The sequence below is a fragment of the Cynocephalus volans genome, chromosome 13, assembly GCF_027409185.1.
Source record: "Cynocephalus volans isolate mCynVol1 chromosome 13, mCynVol1.pri, whole genome shotgun sequence".
Taxonomy (NCBI): Eukaryota; Metazoa; Chordata; class Mammalia; order Dermoptera; family Cynocephalidae; genus Cynocephalus; species Cynocephalus volans.
In genome coordinates, this window is record NC_084472.1 from 29,445,221 (window position 1) to 29,460,737 (window position 15,517).

At 33.6% G+C, this 15,517-nt stretch overlaps 1 protein-coding gene across 1 annotated transcript in view; it reads right to left on the reverse strand.

Annotated features, from left to right (window-relative positions):
• Nucleotides 1–15,517, reverse strand: part of CCDC178 (coiled-coil domain containing 178) — a 452,087-nt gene that overhangs the window by 408,896 nt on the left and 27,674 nt on the right. Inside the window, exon 3 of the mRNA XM_063077500.1 lies at nt 12,958–13,097. Coding sequence (XP_062933570.1) covers nt 12,958–13,097 — 140 coding nt within the window. The remainder of the gene's footprint in view (nt 1–12,957; nt 13,098–15,517) is intronic.

Here is a 15,517-nt window from a genome sequence, read left to right on the forward strand (position 1 = left end):
TAGAAGAAAAAAAGAAACTAAAAAGAAATTTGGGGATTAAAGATTATAATAACTGAAATGAGAAACTCACTATAGTGTTCAATGGATGATTTGGACAGGCAGAAAGAAGAGTCAGTGAACTTGAAAATAGGTTGATTGGGGCCGGCCCCGTGGCGCACTCGGGAGAGTGCAGCGCTTGGGAGCACAGCAGCACTCCCTCCGCAGGTTCAGATCCTATATAGGAATGGCCGGTGCGCTCACTGGCTGAGTGTGGTGCAGGCGACACCACGCCAAGGGTTGCGATCCCCTTACCAGTCACAAAAAGACAAAAAAAAAAAAAGAAAAGAAAAGAAAATAGGTTGATTGAATGAAGAGAATTAAATAGAATCCAGGATACCTGAGGGACACCATCAAATGAATCAACATATACATAATGAGAGTTCCAATGAATGGAGACAGAAAAAATATTGGAAGAATTAATATATGAAAACTTCCCAAGTTTGAAAAGAGACATGGTATACAAATCAAAGAAGCTTAATGACCACAGAGCTTAAGTGCTGTCTGCACTGGAAATTCCCTCAATTTTGGAATTAACCAAAGGACAGCAAGTTAGTTCCAGTACAGAGTTTAAGTGGGGGTGGTAGCTAATAATCCAACACAGAAAAGGAAGGGAAGGAAGGGAAGGAAAGGAAGGAAGGGAAGGAAGGGAAGGTAGGAAGGAAGGAAGGAAGGTAGCAAGGAAGGAAGGAAGGAAGGAAGAAGGAAAGGGAAGGAGAGAAACCATCGATCAGAAATAAAGCTCTGATATTAACAAGTAAAGATCTAACACCACCAAAAGAATACCTGTAAAACCTAGAAAAGGTAGCAGTCTCCTCAAATGCCCAGGCATCAATGTAAAGACACAAAGATCAAGAAAGAATAGAGACATATGACACCATCAAAGGAAACAAACCAAGCACCAACAATGAACCAAGAGGAACAGCAGATTTATGAAATGTCTGGCAGAGACTTCAGAATAACTCTCTAACGGTGTTCATGGAGCCACAAGAAAATACAGATAAAAAATTAAATGATATCTGGGGGAAAAAAAACCATGAGCAGAACAAGAAACTTGACAAAGAAATTGAATCAATTTTTTTTTTTAAAGAGAAATTTTAGAAATATAGGATACATTATCTGAATTGAAGAACTTGATAGAAAGCTCCAACAGCAGATTTAGTGAAACAGGAAAGTGAGCTTGAAGATAAAACACACAATATTATACAATCAGAAAAGCAAAAAGAATAAGAAAAAACGAAACAGAAATACAGCATTATGGACTCCCTCTAAGAAAATAACCTCCACATAATTGGCATACCCTAAGAAGACAAAGGAAGAGTTAGAAAGCATATTCAAGGAAATAATGATTGAAAAGTTCCCAACTATGGAGAAAGATCCAGATACAGGAAGCTCAGAGGTCACCAATGAAATTCAATCCAAAGAGTAACACCTCAAGATACATCAGAATCACCTTACTAAAAACCAAAGACAAACAGAGAATACCAACTGCATCCAGAGAAGAGAAACACATAACATTCAAAAGAGCCCCAATACATCTCTCAGCAGACTTCTCAGTAGAAACTCTGCAGACCAGAAGAGAATGGGATGACATATTCAAAGTGCTGAAGGAAAAAGGCTGTCAGTCAAACTTCTATATCCAGCAAAATTAATCTTCAAATATAAAGGAGAAATAAAATCTTTCCCAGATGAACAAAAGCTAAGGAAATTCATCAACACTAGACCTACCTTACAAAAAATGCTAAGTGGAGCTCTGAAAGATCTGAAAGAAAAGACATTAAAGAGAAGCAATAAAACACCTGAAGGTACATAACTTGTTAGTAAAGAATACCTCAGAATACTCTGATGTTGTAAAGGTGTTGAATAAACCACTTATATCTTTAGAATAAAGTCTCAAGGACAAATCTAACAAGATAATAATGTATAAACAACCAAATAATATAGGCAATATTAAAATATGTAACTTGGAACAACAAATTGTGAAAAAGTGTGGGGGGGTGGGGGGGAGGATGACACCAAAGGATAGATTTGACGTTTGCTTTTCTTTCTTCTTAGATATGAAAGTTAAGCTGTTATTACTCTAAAATTATTTGTTGTAACTATAACTCGATTTTGTAAGCCTCATGGTTACCATAATAGAAATACTTAGAAGAGACATACTAAAATAAATAGCAAAAAATCAAAATATATATATGCAAAAAAACATTCAACCACAAAGGAAGACAGAAAGACCAGAAAAAAGGCAGAAAGTATCAACCAAAAAAAAAAAAAAAAAAAACAGGAAAAAAAATAGCAAAACGGCAGTAATGCCTCTATGTATCAACAATAACTGTAAATGCAAATGGATTAAATGCCCCAATTAAAAGACACAGAATATCTAAATGGATTATAAAACAAGAACCAACAATATGCTTCCTACAAGAAACTCACTTACCTGATAATGATACACACCAGGTGAAAGTGAAGGGATGAAGAAAGTTATTGCATGCAAATAGAAACCAGAAAAGAGCAGGAGTAGTTTCATTTATGTCAGATAAGATAGACTTCAAGCCAAAGAAAGTATAAAATGGTAAAGATGGTCATTATATGATAAAAGGATAAGTTCAACAAGGGGATATAAGAATTCTAAATATATATGCACTCAACTCTGGAGCATCCAATTAAATAAAGCAATTACTATTGGCTCTAACAGGAAAGATAGACTCCAACACAATAATAGTTGGGGACTTTAATACCCCACTTTCAGCCAAGGACAGGTCATTCAGACAGAATATTAACCAGGAAAAATAAAAAATTAATCTCTACTATAGGCCAACTTGATCTAACAGATATTTATAGAACATTTCATCCACAGTTGCAGAATACACATTTTTCCTAGCAACACGTGGAACATTCTCTAGAATAGACTGGCTATATAAGTTACAAAACAAGACTGAAGAAATTTTTTTAAATAGAAGGCATGTTAACTACCTTGTCTGACCACAACAGAATAAAACTAGAAATCAACAACAAAACGGACACTAGAAACCATACAAATACTTGAAAATTAAACAGCATGCTCCCAGATAATGAATGGATAAAAAAAAACTCAAAAAGGAAATTAAGACATTCCTGGAGACAAATGAAAATGAATTCACAATATATCAGAAGATACGGGATACAGCAAAAGCAGTTCTAAGAGGGAAGTTTATATCAAGAAGTCCCTACATCAAAAAAGAAGACTCCAAGTAAACAACCTCAAGGAGCTGGAAAAACAAGAAAAAACCAAACCAAAATCCATAGAAGGAAAGAAATAACAAAGATCAGAGCAGAAATAAATAAATTAGTGATCTAAAAAACAATAAATATATTGATAATACAAGAGCTGGTTTTTCAAAAAGATAAACAAAATAGATAAACCTATGGACTATGGCTGGACTAATGAATAAAAAAAGACAGTAAACTCAAAAATAAAATCAGATATGAAAAAGGAAGCATTACAACTGATACCACAGAAATATAAAGGACCATAAGAGGCTACTAAAAAGAACTATATGCAAACAAACTGGAAATCCTATATGAAATGGATAAGTTCCTAGACAAATACAATTTACCAAAGTTGAATGATGAAGAACTAGAAAACCTAAACAGATCAAAAATGAGTAATGGAATTGAAGCAGTAATAAAAAGTCTTCCAACAAAGAAACAGGACCAGATGGCTTTACTGTCAAATTCTACCAAACACGTAAAGAAGAATTTATACCAATTTTCCTCAAACTCATCCAAAAAATTGAAGAGGAGGAAATACCTCCAAACTCATTCTATGAGGCTAGCATTACCCACATACCAGAACCAGAAAAAGACATGGCAAACAAAACAAAACAAAAACTACAGACCAATTTCCACAATGAACATAGATGCAAAGATCCTCAACAAAATACTAGCAAACAGAATCCAGTAATACATTGAAAAGATCATTCACTATGGTCAAGTGGGATTCATCGCAGGAATGCAAGGATGGTTCAACATACCCAATTTTATAAAGATGATGCATCACATCAACAGAATGAAAGGAAAAAAAAAAACATGATTATCTCAATAGCGGCAGAAAAAGTATTTGATAAAATCCAATACCCCTTCATAATAAAAACACTTAACAAATTAGGTATATGAGGAATGTACCTCAACACAATGAAGGCCATATATGACAAACCCACAGCTAATATTGTACTGAATGGACAAAAATTGGAGGCTTTTCCTCTAAGATCTGGAACAAGACAAGGATACCCACTTTTCCCACTCTTATTCAACATACTACTAAAAGTTCTAGCCAGTGAAATAAGGCAAGAGAAAGCAATAAAGGGCATTCAAATTGGAAAGGAGGAAGCCAAACTACCCCGATTGTCAGGTGATATGATCCTATACATAGAAAATCCTAAAGACTCCACCAAAATTTGCTGGAACTAATAAATGAATTCAGTATAGTGGCAGAGTACAAAATCAGCATACAGAAATCAATAGCCTTCATATGCACCAAAAATAAATTGGCAAAGAAAAAATAGAGAAAGCAATCCCATTCACAATAGCTACTAAAAAAATGAAACACCTAGGAGTAGATTTAACTAAAGAGGTGAAAGATCTCTAAGATAAAAACTATAAAACATTGGTGAGAAAAACTGAAGAGGACACAAATAAATGGAAAGATATCCCATGTTCATGGGTTGGAAAAATTAACATTATCAAAATGTCTGCATTACCCAAAGCAATCTACACATTGAATGCAATCCCTATCAAAATTCCAATGACATTCTTCACAGAAATAGAATAAAATGATCTTACAATTTGTATGAAACCAAAAAGGACCCATATAGCTAAAGACATCTTGAAAAAAAAGAACAAAGTTGGAGACATCATACTTTCTCACTTCAAAATATATGATAAAGCTGTAGTAAACAATACAGCATTGTACAGACATAAAAACAGACAAATAGACCAATGGAATACAATAGAGAGCCCAAAACAAACCCACACATTACAGCCAACTGATTTTCAATGAAAGTGCAAAATGGGGAAAGGACAGCATCTTCAATAAATAGTGCTGGGAAAACTGGTATCCCCATGCAGAAGATTGAAACTATAACTATCTCTCACCATACACAAAAATCAACTCAAAATGGGTCAACTTAAACAGATAAATTTAAGACCCAAAACTATGAAACTACTAGAAGAAAACATAGGGGAAACACTATGAAAAATGGGAGTGGGCAGTGCTTTTTGGAGTAAGACTACAAAGGTACAGGCAACTAATGCAATGATAGACAAATAGGACTACATCAAACTAAAAAGCTTCTGCACAGCAAGGTACACTGTCAACAAATTGAAGAGACAAACTGCAGAATGGAAGAAAGTGTTTGCAAACTACATATGAGACAAAAGGCTAATATACAGAATACATAAGGAACTTAACTCAATAGCAAAAAACCAAATAACTCATATGAAAAATGGGCATAGGACCTGAACAGACATTTCTCAAAAGAAGACATATGAATGGCCTACAGGCACATGAAAAAAAATGCTCAACATCACTAATCATGAGGGAAATACAAATTAAAATCACAATATCATCTACCCTAGTTAGAATGGCTATTATCAACAAGACAAAAAATAACAAATGCTGACTGGGATGTGGAGAAAAAGGAATTCTCCTACACTGCTAATAGGAGTGTAAATTGGTACAGCCGCTGTGGATGGAGTCAACCTAAATGTCCATCAACAGATGAATTCATAAAAATACTGGTATATATACAGAACTGAATACTACTCAGCTAATTTAAAGGAAAATGATATCTTATCATTTGCAGCAACATGGGTGGAACTGGAAGCCATCATGTTAAATGAAATAAATCAGGCACAAAAAGACAAATACTGCATGATCTTACTCATATGTGGAACCTTAAAAAAAAAAAAAAGATTCTCATAGAAATAGATAGTAGAATAATGGTTACCAGAGGCAAGGTGGGGTGCAGAGGAAAAGTGCTGTACTAATGGGTACAAAACTATGCTATCTACCCTAAGTGAATCATTGTGCAATATATGCATGTATTGAAACAACACACTGTGCCCCACAAATATGTACAAGTAAATGTTAAAATATTTTTAATTTAAAAATAAAGAACTTAAAACAAGTGCTCAAACAAATACTTATACATGAATGTTTAGAGCAGCCTTATTTACAATTGACAAAAGGTGGAAAAAACCCAAGTCACTATCAACAGATAAACAAATTGTGGCATATATATACAATGAAATACTATTTAGCTACAAAAAAGAATGAAGTAGCGATACATGCTGTAATGTGGATGAACCACCAACATTATGCTATATGAAAAAAAAGGCAGACACAAAAGATCATATGTTCTATGATTTCCTTTATATTAAATATGCAGAATAGGTAAATTTATTGAAATAAAAAGCAGATTGGCAGCTGTCAGACCTGGTTTGAAAGGTAAATGGAGAGTAAATCTTTAACAGATATGGGGCTTAATCTGATAGGAGTGGTATTACACAATATTGTGAATGTACTAAATGCTACTGAGTTGTTTGTTCACTGTAAAATAGTTCATTTTATGATATGTGAATTTTACCTCAATAAAAAGCCTTATTAAATCTGAGCAAAGTATGAACTTTAAATATTGGTTCATTAATTGTAACAAAGATACCATACTAATATATTAGAATAAGAAAAACTGGATCCAGAATATATATGAACTCTCTAAATTATCTTCTCAATTGTTCTGCTAAGCCTAAAATGTTCCCTCCAAATTGTTTATTTTTAAAAGAGAAAATATTCAGGATAACATAAACATTAATTATCTAATTAAAGGAGGAGATTTAAAAAAAACAATATGGTTGTGACTTTTAGGAGTTAAACCCAATCAGATTCATATGAAACTCCAAAATTTTTATGGGAATTATGGCATCATGGACTAAAAAGCAAAAGAGAGTTCAAAATGCAAAGAAGCTTCTGAATTCCCAACTTATTGTGGGCAGGAAAAAGTCCAAGGTATCAGTGCAGATCCATTTGTTATGGAAATGAAAATACCTCTAAGAGCAAGAGCTCCGACACTACAGCAAAGAACGAAGGAGAATGACATTAGGAAATTTATTTTCAGCAATCTGGACTGGGTCCTAATCAAGAAACATTCTCTGGTCCCAGATTTGGGTGAGCTGACACCAATGTGTCATGATAAAATGAAGAATTTACAAATCAGTGAAAGTTTTTACTTTCATTCCTCCCCTTTTTAAGTGAGGGTAATTATTGTTATTATTCTGTCCCTACTTTACCACTGTATGCTAAGTGTTTGGGAGCAGCACTGACTTTGTCATTTTAGTTGACAGATCTCTGAGTCAAAAAAATCTGCACCCAAGGAAATTCATCTGCAACAGATCTGTTATAGAACATGTGATCATGGATCTGCATGAAACCCTCATGGATGGAATCAAACTTTTTGGGAGGAGGTTAGTTTGCATTTGGGAGAATTATTAATCATGTGGCAAATGGACTGACAGATTGCTACATAAATGGACAAATAACAATCATGTCTCCTGGCATTCACATCTTGTCTACTACTCTCCTGTATTAACAGTGGGATTGACTTTGTGCTTAGCTTTGGCCAGTGGGACTTCAGCAAACATGACACAAGCAAAGATTTGTTAAGCACTTGCCCACTGGGGTTTGTCCTCTTGGAACACTCTCTGCCAGTCATGTGAGTGAGGCATCTTAATCATTATTCCCAGTTGAGTTACCAGACATGTGCATCCATATGATTGGCCCCAGGCCAGAATCAGTAAAATTGCCCAACTGAGTCCAGAACAAATTGCTGAATGGTAACCAAATAAATTCTTGTGTTCTAGCCACAGAGTTTTGGAGTACACGTGTGTGTGTATGTGTGTGGCAACAGATAACAGAAAAAAACAAGGTAAATTGTCACTATGCTAACAGTATTTTCATTAGAATAATGGGGACAAAGTTCAGACTGCAATGAACAAATGAGTAATGGGGAAGTGAGGAACCAGTGATACTAGATTTAGGCAACACTTTTCAAGGATTTGTAAAATCCAAGGATGCTTATAGAATTTGTAGAATTCAAGGATGCTTATAAGAAATAATAATAGTTTGAGGCATTTCTATTATTATAGTTCCTATTTTCTTTGAAAAGAAATGAGTAGTGAGGTGGAAGATTTAGTAATTTGAACAAAGTAGAGAAGGTTTGGAGTAGCCACCATAGAATTCTAGAGAAAGTTCTGGTTGACAGGCAGAATAATTTTGGAGCATTATGAAAAGCTCCATTGAGGCTAGAGATCATGAATGCATAATTTCTCAAATTTGGATTATTGCATAGTATTTTCCAGCACTAAGTGTAGGAAAACAGTGTAGGTGTAGGAGTGGAGATGGCAGAAAACCACAGAGATTTGGGGTTGGCATTTTGTCTGACTAGAAGGACAGTAGGATAATGAAACAAAGAACCAAATATACCATTTGGTGAATGTTTAAAGAGATGAATTAATTAATCAAATAAGTAAAGGAAAATGAGAATTATAGACTTGGAAAGAGTGACTATATCAGGGTTTGAAGTGTCCATAAGTTTCAAATTAAAAAAAAAAAAAATTAACAGACTGAGAGGGCTCAAAGTATCACAGATTTAGTAAAGAAAAGTCAGATGTTAGGTTTCAGTCAAAAACAGATGAGAAATGGTGTAACAGAGCCAAGTTTTCCAATTATAATTATAAGCATTTTAACATTATGTTTTTGGTCCTTAGCTGACACATTGTCAAGAAAAGATGTCATAGTGCAGTGATGAATAGAATGTGCTTAGAGCTCAGACACACTTGTTCTAGATGCCACTGACTGCGTGATCTTGGGGGAAATCAACTCTGAAATCATTTTCCTCATCTGTAACTGGGGAGAATGACGTTTCTATCTCACAAGGTTTTGATAAGCATTCAGCAAAATCATGCAAATTAAGTGTTTAATACAGCCTAGGACATACAAGTACAGTAAGCATTAATAAATATTAGCCTTATTATCACTGCTATTGATGACAATGTTATTATTTTGTATACTGTTCTTAATATTTTAAAGAATCTTTTCTAAATGATAAGTAAAATGCCATTTAAAAAAATCATAGTAGCATCCTAATGACTTATATTAAATGATCAAGAAAATTTCAATTCAGTAGTGCTCATTCCGAATTAAATAAGACTACCTATAGCTGAGACAAACTATTAGAATAAGGTGGAAGAAAAAATGAAATCTTTTATTTGTATGGGATGTTATCCAGGTGATTGTTTCCATCATTTTGCAATGTTTTCTCTCTATAGTAACTCTACTCTGAAGAATTTTCCTTTCAAGATTCAAATTTAATTCAATTAAACTAAATTTAATTAATTAATTAAATTGCCATGAGTGATGGACAAGCTTTGGTCGATGCATGGCTGCTGATCATGGATGGGCTGTCCAGAGTTCATTCTGACTACAGTGGAAATCACTGTGGCATAAGGGACAAGTGAATTGTAATTGTTGATCCAAGGAAATTGGTATTTCACTCATATATTTCATACCTAAAGTAGATGCCATCTTTACAATTACTTATAGAACTTTATCTAATAGAAGAGTAAGATTACCCTGATTAAAAACAAACAAGCAATAACCCCAAAAGAAACCCCCCAACAGTCAGCAGTGATTATCACTCCTAGCAAACAACCAATCTGCTTTGTATGTATCTTCATAGATTTGCTCGTTTTGGACGTTTCACATAAATGGGATCATACAATATGTGGTCATTTGTGATTATGGCGATGGTTACAATACTCTGTAAATGCACTAAAAATCAATGAATTGTATGTTATAAATGGTGAACTTTATGGTATGCAAATCATCTCCACAAAGCTGTTAAAAAAAAAACAAGCAGTTTGTAGAGAAACATAGTTGACAATTTAGCCAAGAGAGAAATATCTGCAATTAAAAAAAAGAGGAAAAACTGGTGGCCTAGATAAGGCATCACTCTCTTTCTCTCTGTCCTTGATCCCACTCCAATCCCACCATAAGTACACTCTTCACAGTCACTGAGAAAAATCCATCTTCAGTGGGGGAAATGTGTGGATTGAACACAAAGTCAAAGCATTGTTTCAGCTATGTTTTTGGATTGGGGACCTCAGCGAGAGGAGTTTAAATAAACCCGTACTTGGACAAACACCCCCTTGTCTTTTGCTGGCTGCTGGACCCTTCATGGACCAGCCTGTCCTCATCACTGCACCAGACTTTTTTATTAACTGAAATCACAGAACATGATATTTGGAGAATTTAGAGAGATAGTTAAGCCAGTTGTCTGCTTTGACTCCTAACTTTAAAATACAGAGGAATTCAGATAATCTGCAACAGAAAATAAGAATTCTTTTGTAGAACTCATAGTAGGATTACAATAGAATTTAGGGCAAAGGCTCTGCTGGTGATATTTATAATTGCTTATAGAACTTTATCTAATAAAAGACTAAGATTACTCTGATTAAAAACATTAAAATTTAATTCAAATATAGACAACTAATGAATAGCTGTAGTGCATACAGCATATGCAACCCAAATAAGTATTCTTTACTTACCAGTTCAACAGTAGCAAATCTACCAAATATATAGTCAATAATAAAATAAAATAATTTTTTAAATTTAGAAAATAGGAAATCTGTAAAATAGGCCTTGAAATTTAAAAACTAAATAAAATTAAAAACAAAAACAAAACACAACAAAAATAACAAAGGGTGTCAATTAGCGTTTATTTTACAATAAACCTCCTATCATATAAAATTTGTATGTATACCATGTTTATTTACTTACAAACATCATTACTATCATTACTACAGTTTTTGTCTAGAAAGGTATTTATCTGACATCGTTATTTTGTGTGCTTCTTGTCAAAATACTGACTAACTCTCCAAGTAATGAGAGCTAAGACCTCTGCCCTTTAGGGTCATAAAACAGAGGCTAAAATGGACTTTGCAGTCACATGGAACTGAGTTCAAATTCCAACTCTAGAACTTAGTGTAATCTGTGTGATGACATGTAAATTATTTGACTTTTCTAAGTCTATCAATTTTCACCTGTAAAGCAGGATTCCTATAAAGGACAAATACGAAAATACGTAATTATTAAAAGCCTAGAAAATAGCACGTTTGGTAAATGACAATTGTTACTATATTGGGTAGATAAGTGCCCAGGTTCTGCTACTACTTCTCATTTACTTTTTTCACTCAACATACATATATTAATCACCTACTGTGTATTTGCATTGAGCTCGGCACCACAAGACAGTATTAAACAAGTCAACCCTGGTGCTTGTCTTCTTAGAGTTTCCCTATTTATTAAATTGGCTCTCTTTGTATTTTCATAAGAAACACTCTTTTTTCAGTTTTCCTGAAGATAAGCTGTAAAATATCTCATTTTATAAATTATTTTATCTAAGGTAATCTTTTAGGTGGACCATTTTCTATGATGTTTAGCAGTTTATCAACTGTTCAGAGCCCCAAGTGGGACTGGGGAAAGAACATGAGCTTTGATAACAGTGTGTGTTTGAATCCCAGTTCTTCCTTGTGACCTTAAACAAGTTGCTGAATTTTTTTAAATTACTATTTTCCTATCTATTAATTAGGTATAAAAATAATCATTCAACAATAGTTTTGTGATGTCTAAGAGAAATAATATAGTAAAACATGATGTGTAACTTATATTAGGTTTTTAATAAATGGTAGTTATAATTGTTTATTAAAACACCTATAAATTTATTTTCACCATTGTTAACATGGATAATTGCTAATTAAAACACATATGAAGCACATAGCATATCATAACAATAAACACTCGTTCTCTTCCATTTCCTTAATACATTCTTCAAGGCACTGAACATCATCAGTCCTGCCACCTGCAAAGCACTTTCTAAAGAGATATTCCAATTTGGAGAAATATAGAAGCAATAGAGATAACATAATACTGATATAGAATGATATAAACAATATTAAAGAAATAACAATAGCTAATATATATTGAGTGCATATCATATGCTGGCACTTATTCTAACACAGTATCGTTCTCTCTCCACTCCCATCTAAGATCACCGAACATGTTGCTCTAAAGCCTATGATCTTAACAGCTGTGCTCTAATGCCTCTCAAAGGAGATGACATCCTAGACAGAGCTGTGAGTGGCCCATCAGAATGTTCTCCGAGCCAGATCCAGCAACAGCAGTGAAGGAAAAGAAACAGCACAGGTCTCACAAACTTATCCACCTGTATAGGCAATTCTGCATTAGTTGCTCAGAAATATAATCTTAATATAAGGAATGACGTTTTAAAAAATTTTTTTAATCATTCCTGAGTCATCCTTTGAAAAGTAACAGTGATTTCAAGATTGAACACCCTTCAGAATATAAAGGCAAACTTTAACAGGTTAAAAAGACAAAGAAAGAATCATGATATTCTCTTTCAACAGACCTATTATTTCTTTAGCACAAAATGACTCAAGAAGGGCATAGTGTCCTTTTATATAACAATTTACTCGTCTAATCACCTAATCAGTTTAGTGTCCCAAAAAAGGATGTAAATACTATTTAATTTACTAGTCAAGTTGGCTTATGGAAATTACTACTTAGCATGATTGCCTCTGGATAAAGAACAAACAGGTAGGGGAAAAAATCTATTTAATAAGGTCGTTTCATCCTTCTGCAGTGAGACTATAAAAAAACATGTCTAGACTAGTAAATTATGCATCTGAGCTAAGAAGTATTCCAATTATCATTTAAGAAATCAAAATAATTCCCTGCAGTCTTTAAGTAATAGAACTTTACAGAGTCTACAGAACTTACAAAAATGTTAGCATTTTAAATAAGTCACTTACCCGTTTCAAATGCTCGTGTATTTTAGATTCCACATCTTGAATGTGTGAAATCATTTTGTTGACACATGGTGCTGGGATGTTTACTACAGAACAGCTGTGACGTCGACATGGGTAGCTAAAGTAAATGCCTTTATTCACCTCTATAGATAAAGCAAACAGAGGAAGTTAGTTAATAATTACATACAGAGTACTAAGCCTTGACATTTTTTGCAGGATACGCAAAAAATATTCCGCTTCATTACTGTTAATACCCTTAAAGTTTCACTAATATATGGGTTGATAAATACATAAGAATATTATAAAATGAACCTCTAAATAAATCTAAAATCTAAAATAAAATAATCATTTATGGGTATGATTTAATAATGTAACAAATAAAAATGATCCTGAGAGGCTAAAATAAAACTTTAAGCAAAGTTAAAAAGTTAGTGTGTTCCATAACATCATGAACTAAACATTAAAAAATAATAAAGAAAAAAGGCAGAAAACCAGTCAATCCATTTGTTTTTAAATAAATCCTGGATCACTTAAAAATGACTTTGAAATATATTTTAAATACTGTCTTCAAAGAGATTCCATATTTTCCAGTGTAAGTAAAATCCAACTAGTCATGCATTGAAGAAGTTCTTCTTTAAATCCAGTATGAGTTTCTCTTGCTGAAAAAAATAAAAACAGGTCTCCTTCCTCCTCATAATAACCTCATTCTCTACCTTCCATTTCTGAAAATTGGAGTCTCATGCGAAGAGTGATTGATGTTCTCACTATAGCATTCAAGCTGTACTCATCATAAAATCCACTCAGTCCGATGTGCCTCAGTGATTCTAATCCTGACATGTCCCGAATCAACTGAAGGTTGCAGAAGCACAGCAAAGTTGTCCATGAAACTCCACCAAAGTGCTTACATGCAGTCCTTTTGACTATAAGGACTCTATTGGGCTGGATTATAGTTGCAATCACTGATCTTATATTAGAGACACAAAATACGCTCAGTGCCTCAATGAGAACAGTGTGATGTCCTCATTTCAGTTGACCTTGGAGAACAGAGAAGGAATGCTGTTGCCTTTTGTTTCAACGCCAGCCCATAGAGATGGTAAACATTTTAGATATCGTCATTGAAACTGCAGTCTTTTAAATGAAGCTCTATAATATCCTCCTCCGAGAACATAATTTTTGTGAAAATGGCATATGTTTCATTGATATAATAGTGTTCACTCTATCCAGTATATTTGACTATATATATTTTTGACTACATATATATGACTAACACTGACTGACATATTTTTGAGCAATAAAATTATGTACCAGACAGGGAGCTAAGCTAAGCACTTCTGATGTCATATTTTATTTAATCATTATAATGATCTTATGAAATCAGATTATTATCTTGATGGCACAGATGAAGAAATCAAGGCTTAGAAAAGGTACATACCTTCTTCAAGACCACAGAGCGGGTAGGTGGGAGAGGTGGGGCTGTAACTACATTTTCCTGGTTATAAACTCTAAGCTATACTATGGAGATTGTTTTTATATTTTAAAAGTACGTCAAAATAAAGAGAAACAGTCCTAAAAATATATTTCAGGGCATATCAAATGTTTACCGTTTGTTTCACATATCACTAGTTTTTGAATTTGAAGTGGTTTCTTCATGATTATCAGTGCAAATATTCTAATGTATTTTAGTTTGCTTTGACCATGCTCTGAATAAATATACTTCTCTGACTGTTTTGTGTGTTATATTTCACTTTCCTCTTTAGTTCATAACACAGATATATATTTTCATCTGCATAATAGTCAAAGGACCAAAGAACAAGCTAGTGAAAATTACATATTGTTATCCTATCCAAATATCTTGATAAGAGCATGTTGGCCTTCTCGCTAGAAATAAAGTTTTGATACACATTTAACAATCAGGCATTTGCTGTAATACTCAAAACATTTGTTTTGCTTCATTAAATGTGAAGGAAACAATGACAGTAATGACTCATCTTCTATTTTTCTTGACTGTGCTACCATCAACCTATTTTGTGAATACTAATTAATTTCGATATCAATACTATGGTTTAGGATTAAAATTTTATTTATGGTCAAGCAGGGGAAATAAAATACTATAAAGTTAACTTTGCACTAAATCTGTAAAAGACATGATGTTGACTGATGACTAGCTGTGCATCTTTAATTGAAACTATACAGTCTCTAGACCTCAGATTTCTCACTTAATAAAAGAATAAATTGGCAGGGTGTCATATAAGAAGTTTTTCACCTAAAATTCCATGATATGATGAATTAATGGTTTTAGCCAAACATAAATTGATGGAGCTTTCAAGAATTAAGCTCAGGCAAGACTGTCAACTTCTCTAAACACACCACCTACTCCAATTTCCTTGCTCACAATCAATGCATAAAAGACAAGATCCTTCTGGCTCTAATCCAGAGTTGAAGCTTACTGAGACTGCAACATAAAAATTCCATTTGAGGAAAAATAGGGACTGGCTGATCATGTGGGTAAATGAAATAGAAAAATACTATGTCTGTAAACTGTTAACTCTCATTGCTTACTGAA